This window comes from Scyliorhinus canicula, chromosome 18 (assembly GCF_902713615.1).
Source record: "Scyliorhinus canicula chromosome 18, sScyCan1.1, whole genome shotgun sequence".
In the NCBI taxonomy this organism is placed as follows: domain Eukaryota; kingdom Metazoa; phylum Chordata; class Chondrichthyes; order Carcharhiniformes; family Scyliorhinidae; genus Scyliorhinus; species Scyliorhinus canicula.
In genome coordinates this window covers 23,042,307-23,064,152 of record NC_052163.1, presented here as the reverse complement: position 1 = coordinate 23,064,152, position 21,846 = coordinate 23,042,307, and the positions used below count along the sequence as shown (strand labels likewise).

General features: G+C 43.8%; 1 protein-coding gene across 8 annotated transcripts in view; it reads left to right on the top strand.

The window, feature by feature from the left end:
• The window catches only part of LOC119953276 (archaemetzincin-2-like), a 291,941-nt gene that overhangs the window by 40,092 nt on the left and 230,003 nt on the right, over window positions 1–21,846 (top strand). For 2 of the 8 annotated variants that reach the window (XM_038777360.1, XM_038777359.1), the window contains one exon: window positions 8,411–8,624. The exons of the other annotated variants lie outside the window; for them this stretch is intronic. In XM_038777360.1, the coding sequence (XP_038633288.1) occupies window positions 8,411–8,548 (138 nt within the window). In that variant the 3' untranslated portion in view covers window positions 8,549–8,624. Of the gene's footprint in view, window positions 1–8,410; window positions 8,625–21,846 lie in introns of those variants that run through there. 8 annotated transcript variants of the gene reach the window in all.

The window sequence follows — 21,846 nt, the reverse complement described above, 5'->3', positions numbered from 1 at the left end:
AGCTGTCATTGCCTTAATATTCACTACCTCAAAATCTTATCTGCCGATCCTGCTGGCGGCTGCAATCACAATTTAGAAATTCTGAGAGTAGAGGTTCAAGGCAATTAAGTTATTTTGAACTGAAACTGTCAAGAATGAATCAATATTCATCGTTTTGCAGTAGAATTCGCTATTAACATATGTCTGAACATGAATGACGTCTCCTCAGATATTGTATTCTACCAGCAAGTTTAGTAATTTTAATGCTTACAATGAAGACTAATTTTAATAGATCAGCTTTTAAAATCAACTGGTCCAAACAAAGGCAAATAGTACAGCAATAAAAACAGAAAACACTGGAGAGGCTCGGCAGGCCAGGAAGCATCTGTAGAGAAACAGTTAACGTTTCAGCTCCATGACCTTTCATCTAAACTGGAAAAGGTTAGAAATAGGCTTTAAGCAAGTGGGATAGGGACTAAAAGAAGGCCTGTGATAGGTTGGACGACAGGACAGTTTGATTGACAGAAGGGGCCGAAGGGAATGGTGAAGGGGTAGGAAGAGAAACAAAAGATGTACTTAGTGCAGGGGTGCTGACAGCAAAAATAAGAGGAAAAACCAAAACATGCAAAGAAAAGGAACCAAAATGAGGGGACAGAGTTTGCAATCTGAAATTGTTAAACTCACTGCTGAGTCCAGAAGGCTGTAAAGTGTCTCATCAAAAGATGAGATGCTGTCCCTTGAGCTTGAGCTGAGCTTCACTGGAACAATGCAGCAGGCCAATGACGGAGATGTCATTGTGAGAGTCGGTTGGAGAATTAAAGTGTCAGGCCACAAGAAGCATGGGGTCTTGCTTGGGGACTGGTCAGAACTGTTTTGCAAAGCAGTTACTCGATCTGCGTTTGGTCTTCTCAATGAATACGGTCCTTACAGAGTGTAGGGTGTAAGTAAGTATGGCCGAGGTAGCTGTGGGGGTCAATGGGCTTATAATAAATATTAGTTTATTGCCTGTCATCAGATTGTTAATAGAATATCATATGTGTAAGGTGAGCAATGTAGAATGTGGTAGTCCTTGAATTACCAGCCCTTTGGGCAAAGGATGACAAAACAGATGGCTGGGTTCTATTTTTTTGTTTTCTTCCCCTCCCATCATCTACTCATTGGCGGGAAAAATCCGCCAAAATCAACCTTCTTAAATACTTTTTAACTTCCTGTTGAAAAAGAATCTTGGATTTCCCAATAAAAATGGCAAATGAATAGATCATTTTTATGTCAAGTCTTGTGAGGCGACTGAGGAAGTGAAACAGTTTTGTTTTGTCAGGTAATTTACTGCAGTGCTTCTAAGAGATCAGGAAGGTATGTTTCTGAGAACCTTAGTTTTGTTTAGTGAGAAATGATGAAATAAAATGAGCCTAGTTTATATTAAGATATGTCAACTTGGAAAACTAGTAAATGCTGACTACTCAAAAAGAGCCCTAAATAATACAATATTTTTCATTTGATATGCAGTTGGAAAAGGACCCATCATTTTCAACATGTGGAATAAACTTTCTGCACATACAAATTAGGAGCAGGAGTAGGCCATTTGGCCCCTTGAACCTGCTACACTATTCATTAGCAGCACGGTAGCATGATGGTTAGCATAAATGCTTCACAGCTCCAGGGTCCCAGGTTCGGTTCCCGGCTGGGTCACTGTCTTGTGTGGAGTCTGCACATCCTCCCCGTGTGTGCGTGGGTTTCCTCCGGGTGCTCCGGTTTCCTCCCACAGTCCAAAGATGTGCGGGTTAGGTGGATTGGCCATGCTAAATTGCCCGTAGTGTCCTAAAAAGTAATGTTAAGGGGTGGGGGGGTTGTTGGGTTACGGGTATAGGGTGGATACGTGGGTTTGAGTAGGGTAATCATGGCTCAGCACAACATCGAGGGCCGAAGGGCCTGTTCTGTGCTCTACTGTTCTATGTTCTATTAAGAACTTCAACTCCACATTTCCGCCTACACCTGGATAACCTTTCACTCTCTTGCTTATCAAGTATCTAACTATCTCTGCCTTAAAAGTGGTCAAAAGATTCTGCTTCCACCACCTTTTGAGGAAAAAAGTTCCAAAAACTCACGACCATCTCAGAGAAATAAATTCTCCTATTCTCTGCCTTAACTGGGTGACCATTTTATTTTTAAACACTAACCCCGACATCTAGATTCTCTCACAAGAGGAAATATTCTTTCCACATCCACCATGTCAAGGCTCCTCAGGATCTTATCTGTTGCAATCAAGTTAGCTCTTACTTTTCTAAAACTCCAGCGGATACAAACCTAGCCTGTCCAACCTTTCCTCACAAGGCAACTTGTTTATTACATGTCTAGTAAACCTTCTCTGAAATGTTTCCAACACATTTACATCTTTCCTTAAATAAGGAAACCAATATTGTTGTACACAGTACCCCAGATTAAGCATAACCTCTCTACTTTTGTATTTAATTCCCCTCATAATAAACAATAATATTCTATTTCCTAATTACTGCTGTATCTACATACTAACCTTTTGCAATGTATGCACTAGGACACCCAGATCCCTCTGCATCTCAAAGTTCTCCAAGCTCTCTCAATTTAGATAATATACTTTTTTTTCTTCCTGCCAAAATGGAAAATTTCACATTTTCCCACATTGTACTCCATTTTCCAGATCTGTGCCCACTCACTTAACCTGTTTATATCTTTTTTTAGCCTCCTTAAGTCCTCTTCACAATTTACTTACCTACCTATCTTTGAGTCATTAGCAAATTGAGTAACCATACCTTTGTTCTCTTCGTCCAAGTCAGTCAAATAAATTGTGAAAGGTTGGAGCCTCAGCACTGATTCCTCACCACTCGTTACATCTTGCCAACCAGAAAATGTCCCATTTATGCCTAATCTCTGTTTCATGTTAGCTAACCAAGCTAGCCTCTACCCTGAAAAATAGTGGAGATAAGAAACATAGAATGGCCTCCTGCACTGTAAATGCCATGATTCTACATGTTTGGGAAGAGCTGTTGAAAAAGTCTTGGTGAGTTACTGCAGTGCTTTTTATAGCGGGTGCACACTGCAGCCATTGTATACTGGTGCTGGAGGAAGCGAATGTTTAAGATGGTAGATAGGATGCCAATCAAGTAGGCTGCTTTGTCCTGGATGGTGTCTTGTTTCTTAAGTGCTGTTGGAATAGAAGTCATTTAAGCAAATAGAGAACATTCCAGCCCATTCCTGACTTGTAGATAGTGGTAAAGCTGCAGAATATACAGCCTCTGACCATCTCTTGTAGCAGCAGTGTTTACGGCCAGATAATTTCTAGGCAACAGTGATCGAATGCTCCAGCCCTCTTCCCCACTGAGGAGGTTGAAAGAGGGGGATCAACAATGGTAATTCCATTGAATGTCAGGGGAGGAAGTTAGACTCTCTAATGCTGGAAATTGTCATTGCCCATTGCATTTGGCACACATTTTATTTGTTACTGCCCAAACCTAAAATTTCCCAGACCATGTTGCATGGGGCGTGGACTGCTTTGTTATAGGAAGAGTTGAACATGGAATTGAACACTATCCTATCATCTGCATACATTCCCACATTTGACCAAAAAAGGTTACTGATGAAGCAACTGAAGACGGTTGGACTAGCGCATTGCCCTAAGTAACTCCTGCAGTAAAATCCTTGACCTGAGATAATTGCAGTTCAACAACCAGAAACATCTTTCTTGATGCCAGCGATGGTGAATTTTCCCTTGATGTTTTTGCGGGGGTTCCATGATGCCACGCTCTGCCTCAATGTGAAGGGCAGTTACTCTCATCTCACCTTTTAAAATTTAGCTCCATTCACCATGTTTGACTAAGGCCGAATGAGGTTAGGAGATGAATGTTCCTGGCAAAATGCAACCTGAGCTAACCACAAGGTTATTGTTAATTGCTGTTGATAGCCTCCAGTGGCTTACTGCAGCATATGCACTGCACTGTCTACTAGAAAGGGCATGAACAGGTGGCTTGTGTTTGTGCCAAAACTGGTACTATGATGATGAAACTCAGAACCACCTGCTCATTTGATGCTCAATTGGTGAACCTGGACCACTTGGGCTTATTAACTATTTGTTTGTCATTCACCAAAGAGCATACATAACCCACATTGGGTGATTTGAGGTGCAGTTCTTTCGATTTGCTTCGCCGTAGAGTGAGTTTAGGGAAGTACTGGGCATGGGCAGCACGGTGGCGCAGTGGTTAGCACTGCTGCATCACGGCACTGAGGACCAAGGTTCGATCCCAGGTCACTGTCCGTGTGGAGTTTGCACATTCTCCCCATGTTTGCGTGGGATTCACCCCCACAACCCAAAAGATGTGCAGGGTGGGTGGATTGGAAAATTGCCCCTTTATTGGAAAAATTAATTGGGTGCTCTAAATTTATTTAAAAAAGAGGGAAGTAGCACGAGACTGGGGCAGGCTGCATAAGTTAAATTTGGCCAGGGTGGTGGAGCAAATGAAGGGAGAGTTTCGGAGATGGGATGCACTCCCGCTGTCGCTGGCAGGGAGGGTGCAGACTGTAAAGATGACAATCCTCCCTCGATTTTTGTTTATTTTTCAGTGCCTCCCGATCTTTATCCCACAGTCCTTCTTCAAAAGAGTTAACGGGCTGATCATGAGCTTTGTCTGGGCGGGAAAATCCCCCCGGGTGAAGAAGGCGATGTTGGAGAGGAACTGCAGCGAGGGAGGGCTGGCTTTGCCGAGTCTGATCAATTATTACTGGGCGGCCAACATCTCTATGATCAGGAAGTGGATGGTGGGTACGGGGTCTATTTGGGAGCGGGTAGAGGCGGCTTCGTGCAGGGGCTCCAGCTTGGCAGCCCTGGTCACGGCTCCTCTAGCGCTGCCGCCGGCCAAGTACACCACCAGCCCGGTAGTGGTGGCGACCCTGCGGATATGGGGCCAGTGGAGGAGGCATGTGGGGGAGATGGGGGCGTCTGTCTGGGCGCCAATCTGCGACAACCATCGGTTTGCCCCCGGGAGTATGGATGGGGGTTCCGAGTATGGCGGCGGGCGGGGGCGGGAAGGGTGGGTGATATGTTCCTGGAAGGGAGCTTCGCGAGTCTGAGGAGCTTGGAGGAGAAATTTGGGTTGGTAAGGGGAAATAATTTTAGATACCTACAGTTGCGGGACTTTGTTCGTAGACAGGTCCCATCTTTCCAACGCCTCCCGCCAATGGGGATCCTCGACAGAATAGTCTCTAGGAGGGAAGAAGGGGAGGGTAGAGTCTCGGGTATATATAAGGTGCTCATGAGGGAGGAAGGGTCCCAGACAGAGGAACTGAAACTTAAATGGGAGGAGGAACTAGGCGGGGAAATGGAGGATGGGCTATGGGCAGATGCCCTGAGTAGGGTAAATTCGACCGCGACATGTGCTAGGCTCGGGCTGATTCAATTTAAGGTCGTTCACCGGGCCCATATGACGGTGGCTCGGATGAGCAAATTCTTTGGGATAGAGGACAAATGCGCTAGGACCAGCGAACCACGTGCACATGTTATGGGCATGCCCTAAGCTGAGGGGATACTGGGAGGGATTTGCAGGGGTCATGTCCCGGGTACTAAAAACAAGGGTGGTGATGAGTCCAGGGGTGGCAATCTTTGGGGTTTCGGGGGTCCAGGGGGAGAAAGAGGCCGATGTTTTGGCCTTTGCTTCCCTGATAGCCCGGCGACGAATACTATTGGCGTGGAGGGACTCAAAGCCCCCGAAGACGGAGTTGTGGCTTGCGGACATGTCGAGTTTCCTGGGTATGGAGAAAATTAAGTTCGCCTTGAGGGGATCTGTGTAGGGGTTCGCCCGGAGGTGGCAACCATTTATTGACTTCTTTGTGGGAGAGTGAGCGTCAGCAGGGGGTTGGGGGGGAGGGGGGGTAGAGTAGAGTAGGAGGTAAAATGTGGCGGGTAGTACCGGTGGGAGAGGAGCGGGCTTGTGCAGTATGTTATGATTGAAGTATTGAAAGTACATGGATGTTTGCACATTTTTGCCTTTTTTTGCTTTCTTTCTGATGTCTGTAACTGTTTATAAAGCCAAAAACTACCTCAATAAAATTGTTTATTAAAAAAAAAGAGGGAAGTACTGGGCACGTTTGTGCAGGTGTGTTTTGACTGCTTATAATCAGGAAGGATAGAGGACTTGCTGACCAAAGTATGGGGGGTCTGGTTGCAGCGTCACTTAGTCTGTGACATAGCCATGAGGTGGCTCTGCTAGGGTTTCCAAATCTGTGGGTTGTGACCCCACAGAGATGCGCTCCCTCTTCCAAGGCAGCATTGGCGACTGTGGAATTGGCTCTGGTAGGTGCGCACTGCTTCCTGCCACCCAACAAAGGGCAGACGTGAAGCCAAAGCTCCCTTTAACCTTCGAAAGCACTTTGAGTGCTGAGGAGGCCCAGGATTTTGCATACCGATTGGGACAAGCAAGTGTAACTCAGTCACTGACTGCAGGAAGAACAGGAGGTCATGTGGCTGAGCCAGGAAAGTGAGTGACTGCCATTACTGTGTTTCTGCTCCTGCCTGCCTGTACGGCATAGGTTGATCAGAATATAAAATGCATTATTGCAAGAAGCTATTGATATTTAAGAAGAATTTAGATGAAGATCTGATAAACGTTGAAGGGGACAGGAAAATAATGCAGTGGCAATGGAATGATTGGGGAGCTGGGGAATTGTATTAGAGTAACTAGATCCAATGTAATATCAACACAGGCTGTATATACTGAATAGCCTTAGCTACTGTAACTATGAGAGTCAAAGGCTATTCTGCCTGCCGGGCAGTATTTATTGCAATTTGTGAAGCTGAAACAATATGGGGAATCAAATAAAGTCAGTATACATACAGCGAATGTGAAGAAACAATTTGCATTGATAACCTTGAGGCAAGGCAGTATCATAATTTCAGCTGTTTGTGTTCGATTGTATAAGATAGCCAATGTAACAGCGTAACTCCAAAGTGTCAGAGACAAAATTTGTTTTTAAAAAGAAGTATTGGTGATGTAAACTGAGATTAAAAGTTGGATACACTGCATATTTATTTTGATGTGAATAAATTGCACACCAGCATATTCTGAAACTCGAGACATTAAAACCTATTGTAACAGTTTGTGCATGCTTTGATGGTGTTTGTGTGTGTGTGTGGGAGTGGTGGTGATGGATTACAGCTACTAATTGCAGGTGTGTTGGTGATGCAGATGGGGAGAGGGGCTTTACTGGGGAATATGAAACACTTGGCTGAAGCCTACATGAGTACATAAAATTGTAATTTTTACAAAGTACTCCAAAAACATAGATTTTCATATTTATATAATTTGTTGATCTAAAATATGTAAACTTTAATTACATACTAAATACTGTAATACACTATCAGTGCTGAATTGCTTTTGCTGAGGTTTGGGGTCACGTTAATTTTCTAGTGTCAAACTAGGGTTACATTGGAAAATTGCTTGGGAAACACTGCTTGAGGCATTGTCATCCCTTGCTACCTGCTCCCGTTCCCTTTGAAGAATCTGCCATGAAGGCCTCGGTTCTCCTATCCACTTCAGTTGCTATTGCTGTATCTGTGAACCAGGGAGCCCTCTTCTGGACTGGTCTTTCATTTCTCTCATTCAGAGGGAATATCATTCAGTAGTAGCCTTCTGTGATCCAGTGCAGCTTCCTTTTCAGAGGGGCCGAGTGCCTTTAACAATTGTACACTAGCTGCAACATATGCTTGTCTCAAACACTCTTAGGCAGCTTTTGAGTATACAGGTAGCTAGCAGCCCAGGTTGCACTGGGCTGCACACTACAATCATTTATATAAGGAGACAGCACAAAGTTTGTGTGTTCTCTGCCTCCATGCTAAGAATCATGAAACCACATGCACCTGCCGCAAATGTTTTGCAACCATCATATGCAATTTCTCCTTTTTATTCTCTTTGGTTGCAAGGTTCCAATATTAATAATTGATCATTTTTAAATTTCTCAGACGTTGAAACCAACACATACAATGGTGTAGGTTCTGTGGTTTTATTAAGAACTGGTTATCTGCAAAATCGAATTTTTGGGTGCATGCTGGCACATGATTTCCTTAAAACTCATCCAGCTATGCTTTACTGTTTAACATATAAATAATAGATTATGCAACAAATGACATGCAAAATTCATGTTTAGGATTTATTCCATGATCCAGGGCTTCCTGTAACCTTTACAGGAACTACTTCTTGCGAAAATGAGTGGATAGAAAAACACTGATTGTGTGCTTGCAATTTGAGAATTGTCGTTCCTTCTGAGAGCTGCAGAGATTAGAATAATACACGTTGTTTGAACATCTTAAGTTGTGGTCGGGCCTGTAATTGATATTAGCGATTAGTTTGGATCAAACTGTTCAAAAGTACACCTCTTCGGACTTAGTCTCCGTTGCTATTTCATATTTCAGGCCTTATTGAGGTGGATTGAGGAAGATTCTGATCCTGAATTTTTGGCTAGAAAGATGCTGATATCTCTCAAACCCATGGAAGCATTCAAAGAATGGAAAGAATGGTTGTTGCAGTGCCTGCATTTTTTGGAAGAATGAAGTTTAATAAATGTGAATCTCTAAAGGTATGGTCAGGGGTGAGAATCTTTCAAACTATTAAAAATGATTCATACTATTGCGCAAGCTCCACAAAATCCTTAAAATACAATTATAAACTGAATAAGTACAAAATCTTGACTAGGTGGTGCATGATACAAATCTGTGATGTTTACAGTTTGTCAGTGGAATTTTCAGGATACTTTTTAAATAATGAGGTGATGACATTAAAAAATATTTATGTTTATTAGAGTTTTTACATAATAATCAACACAAATGAGAAAAAAGGAATGCAAAAAAAACAAGCAAATGTAATTTCTTTTTTAAAAACCCAACACCGAAATAACTTAAATACTAAAAAACTAAACTAAACCCAAACCCCCTAACAGCTAACAATGACTAGATCCTTAGGAAATAAATGGTTGCCATCTTAGATACAACCTCTCGACCAATCCCCTGATGGTGAATTTGGTTTTCTCCAAATTAAAAGAAATTTAATTAAGTCACCCAACCAAGTAGAGTCACTAGGCGGAGTGGGAAACCTCCAACCAAGCAATATTCGTCTCCAGGCTACCAGTGAGACAATGGCGGCAACATCTGCCTCTGCCCCAGACTGAAGCACTGGCGAATCCGATACCCCAAGTATGGCCACCAGTGGATATGGGCCCAAATCTAAATGAAGTATCTCTGACAAGGTGCTAAAGCAGGAAGCCCAGAAGGCTACGAGTTTGGGACAGGACCAGAATGTATGCATGTGGCTCACCGTTTCAAGAGCACAGCGATCACATCTATCCTCAACATTTGGGAAAAACCCACTCATCCTTATCCTGGTCAAGCGCATCCTGTGTTACACATTAAACTGAATTAGGCTCAACCAGGCACATGAGGATGCGGCGTTGACCCTGTGAAGGGCCTCCCTCCAAACCTCACTAGTACGTATAGGGCCCACTTTGACTTTCCCATTTCGCCCTCACCCTGCCTAGCGTGTTTAGCACAGTGGGCTAAGACAGCTGGCTTATAATGCAGAACAAGACCAGCAGCACGGGTTCAGTTCCCATACCGGCCTCCCCAAACAGGCACTGGAATGTGGCGACTAGGGGCTTTTCAGAGTAACTTAATTGAAGCCTACTTGTGACAATAAGCGATTACTATATTATTATTGTAAGAAGAGTGGAAGTGGTGCAGGAGCTCGCCTTCATTTGTCCCCAAATAGAATTGGGGTCACTAATACCCAACAGACATTTTTGGATGATAGCAGCCCAGTAATTAAACAATAAATTGGGGAGGACCAAGACCTCCCCCGTCTGTCTATCCCGTTGGAGTAGAATGTTATGAATTCTGGGATTCTTACCTGCTCAAATAAAAGTCGATATCAATTTTTTAACCCTGATTAAAAATGGAAAGGATTTGGGCAGAAAAATGGGAAGACATTGAAAGAAAAATAAAACACCTCGGGAGCACGTTCATTTTGATTGTTTGAATCCTACCTGCCAAAGATAGTGGAAGGTCGTTCCACCTCTGTAAATCATTTTGACACTATTAACCAGGCTTATGTGGTGAGGCCTGTTGTGGACCACCTTGATCTGCAGATAACAAAATCTTGCATTAGAGAGGTGGAAATGTAACGTCCCTAATTAAGCTTGCCTCCATGGGGGGTTAATGGAAACATTCAGTCTTGCCTAAATTCAATTTATATGCAGAGAAAGAGTGTTAAGCAACTTCATTATGCCGACAGTGGAGGGATTGGGTCTCTAATCTATAGAGGTAGGTCATCCACTTAGAGACATACAAAGCTCCACCCCATCTCAACTACTTACCCTCTATTAACTTGAGGACCTCAACGCTATAGAGGGCGGCTCTATCGCCAGGGCAAACAAGAGTGGAGAAAGTGAACAGCCCTGTCTAGTGCCCCATTCAAGAAAAAATAATCAGAGTATAAAATGTTTGTATGAATACAGGCAAATCCAAGAAACAAATTTATGACCAAATCCAAATATGCCGAGAGCCTCAAATAAATACTCCCATTCCACGCCGTCAAATGCCTTTTCTGCACCCAGGTACTGGGGACATTCAGCAGGCGGCATATATTCACGAAGCCTGTTTGATCCTCCAAAATTATATTAGGGAGACTAGGCTCCAACTGGATCAGCAGACCCTTATCAAGCACCTTAACGTCCGGATTCAAAAGTGAGATAGGACCGTATGAACCACACTCTTGTGTGGTCATGTCATTGTCCCTCTTCAACAGCAAGGAAATAGAGGCTTGAATGAGGGTTGGAGGCAGTGACCCCCAGGCTAGGGAATCATTAAACATCTAATAATAAAGGTACAAGAACTTCTTGGAAAATTCAGTCGGAAAGCCATCCGGACCTGGGGTCTTGCAAGGCTGAATCAACCCAATAATACGTTTTTAAATTTCGTCGGAGTGTGACAGGGAGTCCAACTCACTGCCCTGATGCACCTTGACAGTTAGGATTGATAGACTGTCCAGAAAGTAAGACATGGTCGATTTATCTGTGGAGGGCTCCGAACCTGTAACGGTTGCGGTAAAAAGATTTAAAAGCTGCATTGACCTGGAGAGGGGCGGAAACCAGGTTACCACCTGGATTAAGTATCTGAGGGATCTCACGGGAGACCGCTTGACGTTCAAGTTGGTGAGCCAGGAGATAAGTGGCTTTCTCCCTGTACTCTTTGAAAAGTTTCCCCTGGAGCGCTGAAGCTGATGTACCGCCCTGCTGGGTAGCACAGTGGTTAGCAGTGTTGCTTCACAGTGCAAGGGGGTCCCGGATTCGATTCCCGCTTGGGTCACTCTCTCTGCAGAGTCTGCACGTTCTAACTATGCGTGGGATTTCTCCGGGTGCTCCGGTTTCTTCCCACAAGTCTTGAAAGACGTCCTTTTAAGAAAAGAGTCAGCATCTCCTGGCATGTCAAAAAAATAGTCTCTTTCTTCAAACTTGACTCTTAAGGCGAGCTGGGTAGACCATCCGAAACCTGACTTCCCTCTTGTACGGGGCGACCTTCACTCCATTAAATACGGCTCTTTTTTTCGTTAACTCCGCACTCTCATCCTGACACATCTTAGTGGCCTTCCCGCTTGACATCGCGGTTCTCTCTTGCCCATCGAAGAACACTCTCTTTTTCTTTAAAACTGTGGAATCTTACAGCACGTGGTGGATCTTCAGAATGAGGCTTCGGTCAAAGTGAGCGATGGGCCTAATTCAGGCAGTGATGCGATCTACCCTCACCAATCATTTTGAGGAACATGCCTGACAAATATTCTGTGACGGTATGGCCCTCCGGGAACCCCACAATCCGGGTGTTCTGCCTCCTGGACCTGTTTTCCAGGTCATTCAGCTTGGTTAATGATTTATTGGTTTAAACCACTGAAGTCAGATCAGCCTTCAGAGTGACAATCCGATCACTATGATCCGATAATGATGTCTCTATGCTCTTAATTGTGACTCCATGGACTTTGATGGTCTTATTAGAGTTTTCCAGAACCACATGAATGGGGGCCAAGGCCTCTTCAATTGATCTTTTAAGATCATCCGACACCGACCTCTGGAGGCGGCATGTCGGAGAAGGTCACACATAAGGTAATTCTGGCCATGGTCCTTGTCGTTTGGTCTTTCTTGCCCAGTTCCTGAGGAAATTTGGTGGACCAACCCAATCCATTTGATTGTATAAGGCAGGGGTTGACGAAAGGATGTCAAAGTATAAAAAGACTGTTGGGAAGAAAGGTACAAGTGGACAGAGCCAGAGAGTGTGCGAAGTTCACCTGGAGGAAAGATGGCGGAGTCGATGGCGCATGTGGCTGTCTCTGTCACAGTGGAAACATTGACTGGAATATTAAATTTGAAAAGCAATTTTGAGAAATATTTTGAAAAGCAAGGAAGGGAGATGATGGAGATGCACAAAAAAGTATTGAAGAGGCACTTGGCTCGATAAGGGAGAAGTTGGGAAAGACCTCGGAGACCGTGAGAGACCATGGAGATGTGCTGAAGGGGGTGGAAGGGACCTGGGGCGGGATTCTCCGAGCCCGTGCCGGGTTGGAGAACCGTCGGGCGGGCAGGAAATTCTCAATATGCTGCTCCGAAGCTGGGCTTCCGATTCTCTGCTGACCAGAGAATCGGTGGTAATCACACCTGCGTGGTCGCCGTGGTGCCATACGGGGGCCACTGAATTAGGCCCCCGTGGCGATTCTCCGTGGGTGACGGGCCGAACTCCCGCCGAGCCCCGCCGGCGTGGTTCTAACCTGGTACCACCCAGCGGGAGCTCGGACCTGCGGCTGGTGGGGGGGGGGTGATCTGACTCCGGGCCTCCACACGGAGTCCAGGCCCGCGATCTGGAGGGGGACTACCTCCTTCCGCACGGCCCGCTGTAAAGTCTCCGACATGTTGCTCCGTGCCGGTGCGGAGACGGCACCCCCGTGCATGCGCCGGTGCGGAGATGGCAACCACGCACATGCGCCGGTGCCGAGATGGCAACCACGCGCATGTCCGGCATTGAGACGGCCATCACGCGCATGTGGGGACCTGCGCCGGCTGTCGCGCGCATGAGGCGACCCGCGCTGGCCATGCAGGGCCGCCTTTTGGCGCAGGAGCAGTGCGCAGCTCTTCGGCGCCCCTGAACAGCGGTGAATTGCTGGGCCATGAGGCCCGTTGACGCCGGCGTACACCACTCCGGTGTCTACCCCAGAATCAACACTTGGCCGGGATTTCGGAGAATCCCGGCCCTGGTTTCTGTCCCTCTCCGGGTCATGTCTGTCATGGCATAGCAACCAAATTGCCTTTTGCAAGCCGGGATGCTGACGGGATCTACCTTGTGCATGTCTTCCCCTTGCATTTGTGCCACTCAAAGTGCAGGTGAAGACATGTTTAACGCAACATTGTTGAAAATATGCTGTGGATGATCATATTGGAGCTTGAAAAGTAAGTCATGTTTCTCTTAAGAATAACAGAGTCTTACTTCTCTAAGGGAAGTTTTGTGGTGGTGTGCACTGATCGTTCATATTCACAGCTAGTGTTGAGGGGTTGAAAAATTTCAGAGTAGGCCTCGTATTTCCTTAATGCATTGACTTCCCAAACTGGGTTATTACAGTAGGGCTGGGTTGTTGCCAAAGTTCTCAGTGGTAGCAGAACATGGACTCAATTTAAGGCTGAAATTATGTTGGCAAGTTAAAAGCATTTACAACTTCACTTTCTGGGTTTCGGAGTATGCGTCCTTAAAGACCTGTTAACTTAGAAAGATTATTTGGATTTGTCCATTAATTTGCTGCATTTATTTGCATCAGTCTTGACGTGGGGGCAAGTACGTTCAGATCAATTGCATTTATGGATCTATTGCCTAGAAATTGGGTCTTAGTAGCGTCTGTTTTTTTAATGTGCTATGTGGTCTCCTAAGTCTCCAAAATAATGCACAAGTAGTATACACACACTGTTCAGTAAGGACAAAAAAATATCTGTTACCCACACCTTCAGCAAGCTTTAGGTTTTTTGCACATGCAAATAACGATCCAAATGTCTGCTTCAGGACCTTGTAGAACATATAGTGCAGAAGGAGGCCATTTGGCCCATCGAGTCTGCTCCGACCTACTTAAGCCCTCACTTCCATCTTATCCCCACAACACAATTACCCCATCTAACCTTTTTTGGTCACGCAGGGCTATTTATCATGGCTAATCCACCTAACCAGCAAGTCTTTGGACTGTAGGAGGAAACCGGAGCACCAGGAGGAAACTCACACAGACACGGGGAGAACGTGAAGATTCCGTACAGACAGTGACCCAGCAGAGAATTGACCCTGGGGCTGTGAAGCCACAGTGCTAATCACTTGTGTTACCGTGCCGCACAAATTCATTCCTGGGGTACTTCCCATTTGGGGGAGGGGGGGTGGGGTGGTAAATACTGGGAGGCTGCTACATTCAACTTTAATCTCGCTAATCAATTGTGATTAAGTTCTCGCCCTTTCTGGGTCAGACCCTGTTGACCCTGATCACATCAGCTGGAATGGGCAGGGAAAATGGGAAACCAATTTACGCTTGCCACAAATCCCATTTCGGGGCTCACCCGCAATTCTCTCAATATAGCGGGAATTGCGTTGGGCGCAAGGTAGCTGGAGATACTTCCCCTACATGTATTAAAGCCAATAAATATATTAAATAACATGCTTCGAAGTTCCCAGTACCAACTGTCAATGGCTTTATTCAGTAAATGCAACTTGTGCGGTAACCTAAGCAGGAAGCTCATATCTTCTGTCCTCAATTTGAGCTGCATAATGGAACTCAGTTAAAGCAGCAATAGAGATGCTTTTATTGGTTTCAGCCACTGTGAAATTCTTGAATTTACAAAGTTGTGTAATATTAATACAATTACATATTCAGATATTGGAAATCAAGATAAAAATTTCACAACCTCCTGCTTAAATATATTCAATGCATTGCATCATAATGTTGCAGTGACACTGAATTAACATTTCTCTTTCCATATGTATATAAAATATATGGAGACCACAATAAAGGGGAATATATTAAGAGGGGTAAATGAAGTGAGAGGTCCTGGTGTACAAGTACACAGGTCCCTAAAGGCAGCAGTTCATGTAGACACGGTTGTAAAGAAGGCATCTGGAATGTTCTTCATTGGCAGAGATAGAATATAAAAGTAAGCATATAATGTTGGAATTTTATAAACCACTCGTGAGGACGTGAATGGAGTATTGTGTGCAGTTCTGGTCACCACATTACAGGAAGGATATAATTACTCTGGAGAGAATGCAGAGGAGGTTTACAATAATGTTGCCAGGGCAAGAAACGTGTAGCTAAGAAGCATAATGTGATAGGTTCGGATTATTTTCCTTGGAACAAAGGTGGCTAAGGGGCGACTTTATTGACGTATACAAAATTGAGAAGAGATAGAGTGAACAGGATTAAATTATTTACCTTGGTGGACAATTCTCGAACCACAGGACATAGATTCAAGACAAGTGGCAGAAGGGGAAGGGACACGAGGAAGAACCTTTATACGCAGAGGGTGGTGGGTGTCTGGAATTTGCTGCCTGAATTGGTGGTGGAGGCAGAGACCCTAAACTCTTTTTATAAGTACCTGGATCTGCAGCTTAAATGATGCAAGCTGCAGGGCTATGGGCCAGCTGCTGGAAGATGGGATTAGAAAGGGCACTTGGGTGTCCTCGGGATGGGCAGAATGGCCTCCTGTGCTGTAATTTTTCTTTGGTTGTGTGTGTAATGAATGTAAGAAATTGTCATATTTTCTATTTTTAATGTTAGTAAAACCTGGGTTAAGATGCATACAGACAGTGTGAGAACTGGAGCTGTGATTAAGGTGTTGTAAAAGTGAGATAATCATTGATTTGCAAATGAAGGGCTCTGTTCATAGATTTTGAGAACCATTTACTTGTTTAAAGATAGCTAGATAATGGAATAATGTTGATGTTTGAAGGACCCCTGGATTTAGAACATTTATGAGGGGTATTGTGTTTGGTCCTGTCTAAACAAGTCAACTGACATCTTATAAGATGAGACAAAAGAATGTCTTATGCTTTGGATATAAATCATGTAGTTAATGGGAGGATCCAAGTCTGTCTGAGAAGTCAGTTGGTCTGAACAGCTGTGTTTCAGTTTGGTCCTGAAAGGTTCTATCTTCAAATATTCTGCACAGAGAAAAGCAAGTAGAAGCTTGGTTGTTAACTTTATTTACGAGATGTATTTGAAATATATTGGTTTGCTTAATTGGAATATAGTGGCAGGTTTAGGAGGTTAAGGTTTTCTCTTTTACTTGAGAATTGTTGTAGCTGTTACTGTAAACTATTTCTTTGTTGCTGATGTAGTTAATTCTGTGTTTAAATTTGTTTACTTTAACATAAAAGATACCTGCGGTCAGTGTTATCATTCCTGTGGTGCAGCAACATTTCCTCACAGGTTCACAAATTGCAAATAGTTGCATTCTCAGTTGGGATCCTAACATATATATGTTCATCAGCTATGAAATGAACAAAAATGATGCACTTTTTGTTCTTGCATGACTGCAGCTCTTGCTGCAAGGTTGGTTTTCCCCAAGACAGTGTCATCGCTGCATTCAGGAAAACCAACACTACAGAATGTCCACAAACAAATGTGAAGTAAATTACTTCTAAATGTGGAGCCAGCAAGAGCAGGGGGGTATTCCTCCCGACTCGCAATCGACCATCCTCCTCTGATCACAGTTGTTTCTGGCCTGCTCACTCATGGCCAATTAGGCGATCCGGAATTTTGTGTGTTTTTGAAAGTATATATCTGAATGTGAAATTTATCTTGGTATTTTCACAGTTGATCTTTGTTTATATTTTTCAAGGTTTCTTTACGCACTTTGCTTGCAACATTTTATGCTGCTACAATTAAAATTTTGATAATTGGCACTGTGATGGTGATTACTTCTTTATTATTTGGGAAATGAAGAGAATGAATGGAGAGATACAAGATAGGGTCAGAATACTAGAGCCATCCTGGCCCACAAAATTATGTCCAGACTTTACTCCCACAAATATGCTTTGTTTTTAAAAAAAATGTAAAGTTGCATTCCATAACTGTTCAAATAGGACATTACCAAGTAATTTACTTCACATTACAGTATATGGCATTTAGAGGTGCCTCAATTCACTTGGTATTTTCAATATACATTCCATGATAAAGATATTGCCCAAATGAAACTACATCTAGCTGGAAACACACTTCAGAATTTTGGAGGAGAACCACCTTTGTTTGCTCCACTTCACTAGGGAGGCACTGCCAAGGTCACCATAGCCCTGAACATTTGTGTGCCTGGCACATTCCAAACTGCCCCAGGGGATTTAAGAGATATTAGTCAAATTCGTGTTCACACATGTTGCAAATACATTGTTCATCAGTTCAGCAATTGCATTACTTTCCACTTGGGAAACTGACAAGAATAAGTGAATAGTGCAATTTTATTTCGGTTGGTAGTTTTTTTTTTAGCCTGGAACATTATTTAAGCAGCAATGAAATCCTGAACGCATCTGTTAGAATGTATTTGCATTGAGATGGCCTTGCAAGTCACTCCACTGCATTTGCTACTGCATTAAAAGTCTTTTGAACAGCTTTCTTTGTGTCTTTTAAAGAAGGAAATAAAACCTGTCCAAGCAATTATAGACCAGCAGGCTTAACGTGGATGGTAGGGAAAATAATGGAATAAAATAAAAAATAAAAGAACCAAATATATAACAGTGAATAGTCAGCATGGATTTCCAAAGGGAAAGTCTTACTTGACCATCCTCATTGAATTCTTTGAAGAGGTTACAAAGAAAGTAGATAAGGTTAATGCAGTTGATAAAAAGAGAAGGTAATATATCTAGATTTCCAAAAGCCTTTTATTTTATACCACATAATAGACTAACAAATAAGATTAGAGCATGCAGAACCAATGGAAAAGTAAAAAAATATAGGCATTTTATAAGTATATTAAGAGCAGGAGGATGACCAGGAAAAAAGTCGGGCCCATTCGAGACCAAAGGGACAATCTGCATGTGGAGCCAAGGGCGTGGGAAAGGTCTTAAATCAATATTTTTCATCTGTATTCACTAAGGGGAAAGACATGGCAGCTGGAGATTTCAGTTGGGTGGGTAAAGTTCAAGAATACGTTAAGATTAATAAGAATGAGTTATTAGGTATTTTAGCTGGCATGAACATAGAACCTCACATAGGGCCTCACGGTAGCATGGTGGTTAGCATCAATGCTTGACAGCTCCAGGGTCCCAGGTTCGATTCCCGGCTGGGTCACTGTCTGTGTGGAGTCTGCACGTCCTCCCCGCGTGTGCGTGGGTTTCCTCCGGGTGCTCCGGTTTCCTCCCACAGTCCAAAGATGTGCGGGTTAGGTGGATTGGCCATGCTAAAATTGCCCGTAGTGTAAGGTTAATGGGGGGATTGTTGGGTTACGGGTATACGGGTTACGTGGGTTTAAGTATGGTGATCATTGCTCGGCACAACATTGAGGGCCGAAGGGCCTGTTCTGTGCTGTACTGTTCTATCTATAGAAACAGTACAGCACAGAACAGGCCCTTCGGCCCTCGATGTTGTGCCGAGCAATGATCACCCTACTCAAACCCACGTATCCACCCTATACCCGTAACCCAACAACCCCCCCCCCCCCCAACCTTACTTTTAAGGACACTACGGGCAATTTAGCATGGCCAATCCACCTAACCAGCACATCTTTGGACTGTGGGAGGAAACCGGAGCACCCGGAGGAAACCCACGCACACACGGGGAGGACGTGCAGACTCCACACAGACAGTGACCCAGCTGGGAATCGAACCTGGGACCCTGGAGCTGTGAAGCATTTATGCTAACCACCATGCTACCGTGCTGCATAAAGGTGCATAAATCCCGAGGGCCCGATGACATATCCCAGACTGCTATGGGATCAAAGGGGGAGATTGCTGGAGCTCTGGCGGAGATATTAAAATCTTTTCTGGTCACAGATGAAGTGCCAGATGATTGGAGGATAGCTAATGTGGTACCTTTATTCAAGAAGGGCAGCAGGGATAAGCCAGGTAATTACAGGTAGTCTTAACGTCAGTGGTAGGGAAATTATTGGAAAAAATCTGAGGGACAGGATTAATCAACACTTGGAAAGACATAGATTAATCAGGGACAGTCAGCACGGATTTGTTGGTGAGTGATCCCGTCTAACTGATTTAATTGAGTTTTTTGAAGAGCTGGCTAAATATATTGATGCGGGTACCGCAGTTGATCTGGTTTACGTGAACTTCAGTAAGGCCTGTGACGAGGTTCCACATGGAAGGCTGATTCAAAGGTTCAGAGCCCATGGGATCGAAGGCAAATTGGATCAAAAATTGGCTTGTTAATAGGAGGGAAAAGGTGATGGTGGAAGATTGCTTTTGTGACTGGAAGCCTGTGACCAGCGGTGTACCACATGGATTGGTGCTGGGACCCTTGCTGTTTCTTACGCACATTAATAATTTGAATGTAGAAGGCATAGTTAGTAAATTTGCAGATGACACGAAAATTGGTGGTGGTGTTGATGGTGAGGATGATAGTCTGAGGATACAGACTGATATTGATCAACTGGTAAATTAGGCACAGCAGTGGCAAATTGAATTCAATTCTGATGAGTGTGAGGTAATGCATTCTGGAAGGTCTAATGCTGGTAGAATATACACAATGAACAGCAGGTCCCGATGGAGAATTGAGGAACAAAGGGGCTTTAGTGTACAAGTCCATAGATCCCTGAAGGTGGCAGTACAGGTAAATAAGGTGGTGAAGAAGGCATACAGTACTGTGGCTCCAGTGGCACAATTGGTTAGCGCGGGGTACTTATACAGAAGAAGAGACGGAATGCTTTTCTTCATTAGCCCGGAGAAAGAATATAGGAGCAGGAAAGTCTTGGTACAACTTTGTAAAACATTGGTTCGGCCACAGATGGAATATTGTGTGCAGTTCTGGTTACCACACCATCAGAAGAACATGATTGCAGAAGAGATTCACCAGGAAGTTGCTTGGGATGGAAAATTTCAGCTATCCTCCGGGTCCTCGGGTTTCCTCCCACAGGTCCCAAAGACGTGCTTGTTAGGTGAATTGGGCGTTCTGAATTGTCCCTCCGTGTACCCGCACAGGCGTCATATTGTGGTGACTAGGGAATTTTCACATTAACTTCATTGCAGTGTTAATGTAAGCCTACTTGTGAAACTGATTTTAAAAAAAATTAAATTAATTATATAAAGAAATACTGGACAGGCTGCCTTTGTATTCCCTACAGCAGAGGAATCTGAGATATACCAGATTGTGAGAGGCATAGATCGGGGAGATTATAAGAATAATTTCCCCATGGCAAAGGTGTCTAAGACCAGAGGGCACAGGTTTAAGGTGAGGAGTATGTTACTTAGAGGGGACCTGAGGAAAGATTTTTTCACTCAGAGTGTGGTGGAAATGTGGAACGTGCTGCCTGAGGGGATGGTGGAGGCAGGAACCCTCACAGCATTTAAGAAGCATCTGGACAAGCACTTAAATCGTCAAGGCATCGTAGGTAATGGATCAAGTGCTGGTACATGGGGTTAGTATAGATTGGTATTTGATGGTCTGCATAGACATGGTGGGCCAAAGGGCCTGTTCACGTGCTGTATGACTTATTGACTCTGGAAAGCAGAAAGTGGAGAATGAGTAAAGGGTAGTTACTCAGAGAAACAAGATGAGGTGGGGTTCCACAAGGAACCATGCCAGGACCACTATCGTTCTCAATGCATCTTATGTAGACTTTGACATCAAAAGCACAATTTCAAACTTTTAGGATTACACCAAATTGAGCATAGATAATACTGAGATGGGCTGCAACTGATTACAATAAGGCATGAATAAACTTGCAGAATGCGCATATATTTGGCAAATTAATTTCAATGTGGATAGGTCTGAGGTATTACAGTTTGGTAAGAGAAGTAATAAGGTCACATTACTTGGAAAATTTGAATCCAAATGGGGTAGAGGAACAAGGGGATCTTGGGAATACAAATATATCAGTCATTAAAAGTAGCAATGCAGGTTAATACTGCCATTTAAAAAGTAAAAAAAGCATAAGGGCTTATTTATTAGGAGGGAGGGGGAATAGAGTGCTATGCTGATAAGTTACATAAAGAGTGAAGGAAGACACAAGTGGAACAAAAAAGGCCAGGCTTGGACAAAACGGCCTGTTTGCATACTGTGTGTTATATATTAGTCTCCTCTGCACCAAGGAAAACAACCCCAGTCTATCCAATCCCTCATCATAGCTGAAAGACTCCAGCCCAGGCAACATCCTGGTAAATCTCATCTGCACCGTTTCAAGTGCTATCAGACCCCTCCTATAATGTGGATTCCAGAGCTGCGCACAATGCTCTAGCTGTGGCCGAAACAACATTTTAACCAGTTCCAGCATAACCCCCTGCTTTATAACACACAACATCTAAGAATATTCTAAATTCTGCCTCATTACCTTTAAAGTTCAGTAATTATGCACCACTAACTCTCAAGAATTAAACGGGTGGGGTAAAGTTTACAGTTGGGCAAATATATGTTTTTGGAGCAGCAGAATTTAGTAACTTAAGTCATTTTAGTTAATTGGCACTGCAGTGAATGTGACAGAACGCAGCAGTGAGGTTCTTCAAGTGACGATCAAGTTGACCAAAAAGTTTGACACAAAATCCACATTTTATTTAAATTACCAGTTTTATTTATTACATGACCTTTTTAATTGAAAGAATTATATACAGCTTTGACAAGCTACTGCCCAATCACATGAGAT